The sequence below is a fragment of the Sycon ciliatum genome, chromosome 5 (genome assembly GCF_964019385.1).
Source record: "Sycon ciliatum chromosome 5, ocSycCili1.1, whole genome shotgun sequence".
NCBI lineage: Eukaryota > Metazoa > Porifera > Calcarea > Leucosolenida > Sycettidae > Sycon > Sycon ciliatum.
Genome location: NC_088647.1, coordinates 33,611,624 through 33,620,657, shown reverse-complemented (window position 1 = coordinate 33,620,657; position 9,034 = coordinate 33,611,624). Strand labels below are relative to the sequence as shown.

The 9,034-nt window shown below is 47.4% G+C and overlaps 1 protein-coding gene across 14 annotated transcripts in view; it reads right to left on the bottom strand.

Annotated features, from left to right (window-relative positions):
- Nucleotides 1-5,811: 5,811 nt before the first annotated feature.
- The window catches only part of LOC135818402 (early growth response protein 1-like), a 37,383-nt gene continuing 34,160 nt past the window's right edge, over nucleotides 5,812-9,034 (bottom strand). For all 14 annotated transcript variants that reach the window (XM_065331766.1, XM_065331768.1, XM_065331770.1 and 11 more), the window contains one exon: nucleotides 5,812-8,812. In XM_065331766.1, coding sequence (XP_065187838.1) covers nucleotides 6,901-8,802 — 1,902 coding nt within the window. In that variant the 5' untranslated portion in view covers nucleotides 8,803-8,812 and the 3' untranslated portion in view covers nucleotides 5,812-6,900. The remainder of the gene's footprint in view (nucleotides 8,813-9,034) is intronic.

The window sequence follows — 9,034 nt, the reverse complement described above, 5'->3', positions numbered from 1 at the left end:
TGTTGTGATCATGTGTTGTGATCACGTGTTGTGATCATGTGTTGTGATCACGTGTTGTGATCATGTGTTGTGATCATGTGTTGTGATCACGTGTTGTGCAGAAGGATACTAGTAGTACCGGATAAGTATGCCGTAGATCAACTTCTAAAGACGAACTAAACTCCGTGATAATAATTATGATAGAGAAGCCGACCCCTGCTCTGTGTCGACAAAGCAGCCAGTGTGCCCTTTCACTACGGGGAGAGTGTGTGCGTCGTGTTCAGACCAGTCACCCCATAGTTGTAGTTGGATTGGCACGCAATGATTTATTGTATTTTATTAATTTTTATGATGGTAGACCATAATGCGTAATCATAGTGCTATTACCTCGCAGCTGCATATACACACGCACACACATCGTGGATGTACATGTACAATCGTCATGTCCACCTCGATTTACTTGTACCATAACCTTCAAGTGGTAATCATACTATTGTACACTGTACAGGCAGTCATGTACTGAGTCCATGAGGCATGATTACATACACCTAGGCTAGGGCATGACCTTCAGAAGTACCCACATCTATCTATTCATACTGTCCTATGCAGTCATAGACGATTGAAGCACTGTCGTTGCATGACTATAGTTATGTACAGTTTGAGCACTCTGGCAAGGTACGTTCGGGCCTGGTTTAAATCTGGCTTTGGAAACTTATTTTTCATTGCTATCAGGTTCGGCCTCATTTTCTCTGTGCTGCGCTGATCAGTCCACAACACAAAGAACGAAACAGTTCTGTTCGCAGATTGAGTAGTTACATGTACACTGTATGTACATCAAAAATATAAATGATTGGGACAAGCACTACCCAGGCCAGGGACGTGTACCACCCCACATAATGCATTGAATTGATTGGGTCTCCAATGCGGCAATTATGAACTTGTGCGGGCAGGGCCACACACCAATGCATCTCCCTCCTTTTTTGTCAACCAGGAACAATGAAAAGTAATGGCAAAGGGTCTCCTAGTCGAGTCCTTGTGCAACGTTAGTTCCATTTGTTTGCTCATACTGAAGTATGCCATGCATGGTACTAGTATTAGTTCAGTCATAACCATGCACTTGCAAGCAGGGACGTCGGTCGCGTCGCAGACGACGTTGGGTGCTCCCAGACCTATGTTGCGCTTACGTGTCCTGTCAAACCTTATAATGAGGGGCGAAATGTCCGAAACGTTGTGCACTGAGCAGGTTTGCACAGTGGAAGGTTGGACATTATGCTCCGGATGTCAGTTGTGAGTCAGTCGAGTGTAAAGTTCGCCAGGAAGCGTGAGCTCCACTTACATTGTACACAATCATTGTACATGCAATCCTGTACAGTTAGTATATGTATTAGTCCGCAGTCCAAGTGCTCAAAATGTAGCCCTAAAAAATTTCCGTTCGCCACGACGGGGCACCAAGGTTTGATGTGGGGGCCTGAAAGAGGACCCCTTGAGGTACCCAAAACAGTCGAGAACTGCTTCTAGATCTGGGGCGCTCTCACGATAGAGGCGAATTTCTTCGGGGCAAATCCATGCACAAGTTTCGCGGAGCGTAAGTTTGAGCATGCACCAAACCTACTCAAAAGTTCAAATTTGAAACCTCGCACACTTGGAGTGCCACGTGGTGCGCTTCAGATGTAAAAATGTAGATCTATACCTGGACGGTACTCTGTAGTATTTAGGTTCTAGGTCGATCGGGTGTGCCTCGCCTATGCCATGGGTTCACGTATTTTGGCCATACCAACTGCAGTGATGAGCTCCTGCCGAGTGCTGGCCGGCCTGGTGCTATCTCTTCTGTGCCGGAACCCGAAACGAATAGAACTCTGAAGTGTATTCACACAATGCCAAGTGCCAAATTTTCTGGCAGCCTGCACGGCATCCGAGGAGTCCGCAGTTCGACGGAAGGGACTCATCAATCGCTACGAGCCCCTGTTGTTGAACCAGAAGAAAAAATCTGCCTGTTTTGTGGCTGAAACAAATTGGCGAGCTGTACAACCAAGCAGGCGACATCTCAACTCGTGACAGTGGAAGCAGAAAAGAAATAATTGCGGAACGCTGCTGCCACACGAGAAGATCAAAGGATTATGGCAGCAATCAGTTCAGCGAATCTGATCGCTAGAGAGGTACACTCCCATAAGTCTTGCTATCGTTCATGCACTTATGCAGAGACTCTCGCTAGGATTGTAGCAAGCTGACAAAAAGACGCACATTGCTGACCTCACTGCCTCATCGAATTCCGCTGAGGATGATTTCTTCTCTGCTGTAAGCAGTGGACTACTTGATGACTGTGTTCAGGGGTGTAGCCAGGATAGTGATCTAGGTGGTTTCCACGACGTTCCCACACAAAAGTGCATGCCTTCATTTTGGTCCTTTCATGTCGGCCGATATTTATATATTTTGTTATTACACAGACAGAAGAACGTGCAGTTGCTGTTTCGTAACTCTGAGTTTCATGAACTGAATCAATCCGATCAGACGAATATTGATACTGATCTGGGCCTGAGAGTGCTACTAAAATTATACAGTGAATGTGGCAAGCCCAGTGTAACAATTACCGTGTGATATGTAGCGGGATATGGAGTGTGTGAGAAAGTGTTAGTTATCTGTGCACTATTACGCGATATTCCGAGTCGTGGAATCAGGTGACAAAACATACTCCATATCGCGCTACATATCACATGGCAATTAGTCCGCGGGGCTTGCCACATTCATGATATATAGCAGTACTCTCAGGGCAGGGTCAGTATCAATCTTCGTCTGATGATCGTCGGATTTAGTTCGTGAAACTGAGAGTTACAAAACCGCAACTGCTCGTTCTTCTGTCTGTGTATTCCGCTCTTTGCCTTCGGCAAATTGAGCCGTCTACGGACAGTGGAGGAACGTCACATGGTATATTTTGTTATCATGAACACCGCCCTATGGGAGAAACATGTGGAGAACATAACGGCATAAAACAAGACATTCAAGGTGGATGATGCACATTATAAGGATGATGTGCCGCACTGTGTACCGTACTAACCATTCCAGAATGGCCAATCATCAGACAAAATAGTCGAGTGCAAGTAAGAACAAGTAAGTCCGAACAGGGATGGCTACAGTGTGCGATGTGTAGAGTTATGGTCCGCGCGTTATGGTCTTTCTTGAACCAGCTGCAAACCAAGATCGAATTCGTTTTTTTAGGGGGGGGGGGGGGGGGGTGTGCTTTGGCACCCCAAACACCCCTTCGTATGCCCCTGGTGTGGTCGTGTCCGCTGCGGAAGTACAGTTAAAAATAGTTCATTCCCTTTGTTTGACCACACCTGGTCTTTGGGTCACAATATACACAGAGGTTAAATATCAGCATTGTCTAATATTTTGCGGAACTATTTCCCTAGTTCGAAACAAAGTTGATGCCGCATTTCTTTATGTTTAGGTGCTGACACACACACTGCATTTTCAGCCACTGAGCCACTGCATTGCTGTAAACCATTACGTTGACTTGCACTTGAAGTAATGCACTCCTTCTAAGGCCGACTCCGCGATCCGGTGTGCTTGGCACGGTTTTTTTTCTCATATCAGTCTTTATACACGTAATTAATTAACTCGTCTCATCAGGTTTCCTTTGTGTATTTTGTGGTCACATGTAATTCTAGAACATATTATAAATACTTTTCCCGTTTGTCTCTTTCCCTCAAAACCAGTTAACATAATATAATTATTAGTATTATTGCTTTGAACTCATCCGTTATGCGATAGTGTGGTTGTAGGTGCACACTGCAAGGTAGTACATGATATGACAATTGTGTCGCATGTTGTGTCATACTGTGCAGTACTATTTCTCCTCTCTTCATGCCTATACTTCATCCAAATTTCAGTACAATTTCGTATGCTGGGTCTCCTCAGCCTCTGTGGCTCAAATACAGTTCACAAACATCGCTATGATGCTTGCAATAGCCTCAAAATTCAAATTCATGATCCAGTTGCCATGGCAACGCGTAGAAAAACAATTGTCGCGATTTGGTCAACAAAGCCCCAACACAGCTAATCAAGAGACACATGCCTGGAAAGCCCTGCTCTTGCTCTTTCATTTGGTCATGTCAAACCTTGGTGCCCTTTCGTGGCGAACGAAAAGTCACAATTCTGCACCCTGGACTGCGGACTATATGGGGGCAAATGCTTTATTTATATTACTTCGTCTAAATACACATGTGCATGCACCTGCGTATGTAGACCGACGTGAACATGACATATTCATGGGGGTTAAACATATTACAAGATACATGTACGGCATGGCCATTGTGGTATTGACGCGCGTACATGTACAATACAATACAACATTGTGATGTAACGTTAATGTAATAGGTACTAATAACTGTAATGTTTCCGGCATTTTAAGTTCCTGGTGGTTGTATGCGTCACGATGTCGACAAAACAATCATGATGTGAACCCCAGGTATCAAATTACTGTGTAAGTTCGCACTGGAGACAGACGCTAATTGCGGGGAGACATTACTCTGTCTTCTCGCCATCACTGCACCAGAAACATTAATGCAAGCGCCCTAGTTCTAGTATACATGTAGATTTGGTTTTAAATACGGCCCCACACAATTATGTCATCGTGATTCTCGAGTTTACATCGGGCTGATACACGTACATGTAAAGGCAAAGGCGCGTAGTCATGTACTGTACATGTGTATCTGGGTGGCATACTCCACTCAGGCTCGCATCATGGTAACGCCAACCAGAAGACCTGGGAGACACAGGGACAGAGCCCATGGGCTTCCAGTATAGTCGCTCCATGAAACGAAATTATTTTAAGTATTAGTTGTCGAAGCCAGATGGGTAACGGGTAATTCAGTCAAACCTGCTGTACCTACACGTACATGTATGCGTGGTTAGGGCACCTGCTCTGGCAGTAATTGGACAATCAAGAGAAACCTGTGTTAACCCTGCTTTGTAAGTGCTAAGTAGCACGTCACGGTGGCCATTGGAGTGACTTGCAGGATCAGTGAAAAAACCCCACTGCATGATTACATGGCAACGTAGTCAATTAATATTATTAATATTTCAACTGGCCAGCATGCACTTGATGCCTCTACTCTAGATGGTTCTGCACAGCAGTACAGGCGCCGCACTATTATAATCATTAGCCTGATTAGGCATGTTGCTGAGTAACGATACTCGGGACGTCGACGGGGTCGTGTTTACATACTACGCCACACGCGGCGTTTGAAAATAATTAATGGTGCCATTGCCGCATCGAGAAGTGGAAAATTGCGTCCGCAATTTAGATGTGAAACTGTCTGGGTGAACCGCAGTGACAACAACCACATGCGTAGTCCCCAGCTGAAAACCACACAGTCATGGTAAGAACGGGACTACATGTACATGTACACGTGGAACAAGGAAGAGGAGGTTCTTTATGCAATCATACATGGTATGATATCGGTCACAACACATCAGTAGTTCAGGAATACATTACTAAAACTTAAAAGTGCTTTTCGATCATCACTGTTACAATTCTGGTACCAACACATCGCCGCCGGAGCATTTAGCCCGCAATCGGGCATGCTATCCAGTGCATGAGAAAATTCCGTACGTTTGTGCTGTAAAGCATGGGGAAATCAACTGAACCCAAAGATGTATGACGACAAGGAAGAAGAACCCCATGCTAGCCCCATGTGCCTGCCGGTGAGTTGTGTATTTTGTATTGTAAAAAATAATAAGAACCGATGTGCACTGACTGTGGGTTGTGGAAAACCCGAATCGTCACCCTCTTATTCTCTTGATCCACACAGTTCAGCTACCACATGCATTAATTTTTGCTGTTCGACATCATGCCATGTTTTGTATTCTGCAACCAATTCAGTTCTTCATTGATAAGATCACTAATTTTTGAAATGGTAAAAATGAGGAAATAAATGAATTCTCAAGAGGCCTTAGAATAGTGGTAGGTATGGTGAAAACGTGACCTGCAAGTCCCACGCGAGGTCGTCAAGTTTCAAGTCAGTCGGCAAAAAGCGCTCGCTACACAGACAGATGATAATGGGAAGAAAGTAATTGACTACGTACAGGCTTTGCAACAATAGGCTTTGCAACCGTAGAGAAGGAAAGGAGCATATTGATACGAGTTGAGAATAGGACTATGAGTAAGAGTAGCATTGCCTCAACAGCTGAGCTTCATACTGCAACAATAGAATGGCATAATATGCCACTACGAATCAGGACCAGAATAGTAAAGGAAGAGCCCACATCACCTGTCTGTGTGCAATCATCAACATGTCTATGTACAATGCAAATGATATTTTTCATTGCTATTTTACGACTGTCGTCTCCTCGTCGGTTATGTCTATGTACAGTCAAGAATGTCAAGAGAGTAATCCACGATGAACCACAACGATATTGAGAGAACACAGAAACGTGAAAAGAATCGAGACTGTCACGGAAGTAAGCCACGCATGATTCATCACAAAAGATAATGAGAGAACAGACAGACTTGAAATGAAGCAAAACGGGTTGCACTGAGTGTGCCAATGAGCGTGGCGTAATATCCACTGAGTAGTGATGGTCTTACTAGGACTGCATTCTTGGCTTTTGGACGTTACTTTATCGCCATCATAATTTTGGGGAACATTGCCCGTTTGGTCCGATACAAAAGAACATCTCAACAACAAACTACAATAACAACAACTGTACACTACAATAACAACAACTGTACACTACAATAACAACAACTGTACACTACACTACTCAGCTGTGAGATACATGCTAAGTTTGTCAGACAATGATAAACAGACTGTGAGAAGAATGGACGTGAAAGAGCTACACGAAGCGGAAAATTATCGGTGAACATCTAGTCACACAATCCAGCATGGAAACGTTTTCAGAGGCAGAGGAAACGTAATACAGTTACATATCGCCCTCCTCACTATAAGAGTCGTCGTCACCACCGTCCACAGAACCGGGGGTGTCCAGGTCATCTCGATCAACATCGCCAACTCCACATGTTGACCAGGCGTCAGCTTCCTGCATGCCATCGCTCGGAGCCATAGCAGAAGCAGCCTGCCCCTCGGGCCTGTCGCTGCGCTGCAAGAACCAGGGCTTTGCGCGACCGTGGCGCGCCTTCATGTGCTCCAGCAGTTTGTTGATGGTATCGTACTGCTCCGAACAGACCTCGCACTCCATTGCCGTTCGGTTGTGCTGCGTGGTGAGGTGTGTGCGCAGGTAGTCCCCACGGGCGTAGAAGCGGAAGCACTTGAAGCACGTGAACGGCTTCTCGCCGGTGTGGATGCGACGGTGCCGTTGGAGGTGTGCAGAGCGAGCAAAACTGCGATTGCACTGTTCGCATTGGTATCGGCGAGGGAGCATAGGCTCACCGCGAACTCCCCGTGGTTGTCCAGCGCTGGCCGCTACATGCTGGCGTGAATCTGCACTCATGCTTGTACTGGCAGTTATCGCAGATGATACACCTGATGATGTCAGGTTCCCGGTGACAACAAAGGGTTGTCCGTTTAATATCGCACTCGCCAAGGGCTCACCTACATCCACCTCCATTTTATTAGGATCTTCTCCGGGCTTCTCATCGTCGGTCGTGGAGGTGCTACCCATGGTGGCAGTTTCACTGCGGATCAGTCCGACGTGCGCTATGTGTGTGTCCTTCCAGTGCTTGTGCAAGCTGTACGCTTTGCTGAAGTCCTCGTCGCACAGCTGACACGCGTACGTTGCAGCCGTGTGTTTGCTGGATGCGTGGCGGTTGACGTGATCGGCGCGAGGAAAGCACTTGCCGCAGATGTGGCAGAGAATTTGCTTCTGGAGTCCGCGGTGTGCCATGAAGTGTTGTTCGAGCTGGTGCCGGTAGGCAAAGGTTAAATTGCACGCCACGCAGCGGTAGGAGTGTCGTCCGCCAGGCATGGCTACAGCAGCTGGGTCCGATGCAGGGTTACCGTACAGACGTCGTTCACGCACCAGCGCTTGGCCGTCAGAAGTTGCACCACCGGCCGAACCGAATCTTCCTGGAGGTGATACTGCGGCACTCTCTCTACGCTCACTGTCCGGTGTGCCTTGCCCGACTTGGTGCATTGCAGTCGGTACGGCTATCGGTAATTGCAAGATTGGAGCTTCCGCCGTCACAGGCATGAACACTGGTGGCTGGCTAACAGGACTGGCTGCTGGAAGACCGGTCGGATAGGTAAAGGACGTTGGCACAGGGGCAGCTCCATTGACTAACTGGTAGGGTACTAGCTGGCTCTGGTCCACTCCGTGTAGGATGGCCTGCGGGTGATGAGGCACTGCCACCGCAGGCAAAGCTCCTGCACTGCTTGCCACACCCGCGCTGACAGGGGACCGGACGATCATCGGCGGAGTCCCCTGCGGTGTCATCGTTGTCTGGTGCACACGATACTGTGTTGCCGGCTGAATGGAGTAAATTGGCTGTGCAGACATCTGCGAGCTCGCTTTGGTCGGGCTGCACATAGCTAATACGCCTTGCGGAGCCATGAAAACCTGTGCTTGGGGTGCATTCGCTATCGTGTAGCGCGTCTGCGTGAATGGAATAGAGGCACTGACATTCTGATACTGTCCAAGGCTGGCGTTAGATACCAATGAAGCACCTGCCGGAGAAGCAGCGTGGGGTGAGAGCATGCGAGCTCCGTCGAGCTCAGCGGCGCGAGCCAGGTGGTTAGACGAAGTACTGGATGAGGAAGAGCGAGTGTCCATTACGCTGCCACCGCCACTGACTGACAATCGTGTTGCTGAGATCGAGCCGATGGACTTTGGCGACGGTGCTATTGGGGTGTACTCGTCGTGCCGCATTGCGTTAGCACTGTACATTGGGAGAGAGCACGTGATCAGAAAGCGAAGGAGAGAGAGCGAGAGAGAGAGAGAGAGAGAGAGAGAGAGAGAGAGAGAGAGAGAGAGAGAGAGGGAGAGAGAGAGAGGGAGAGAGAGAGAGAAGGAGAGCAAAAGGTACAAGGTGAGTACAACAGCACATACGAGTGCACGCACCAATCCAGAAAATACACCTCCGTGAAATCCATGATACACC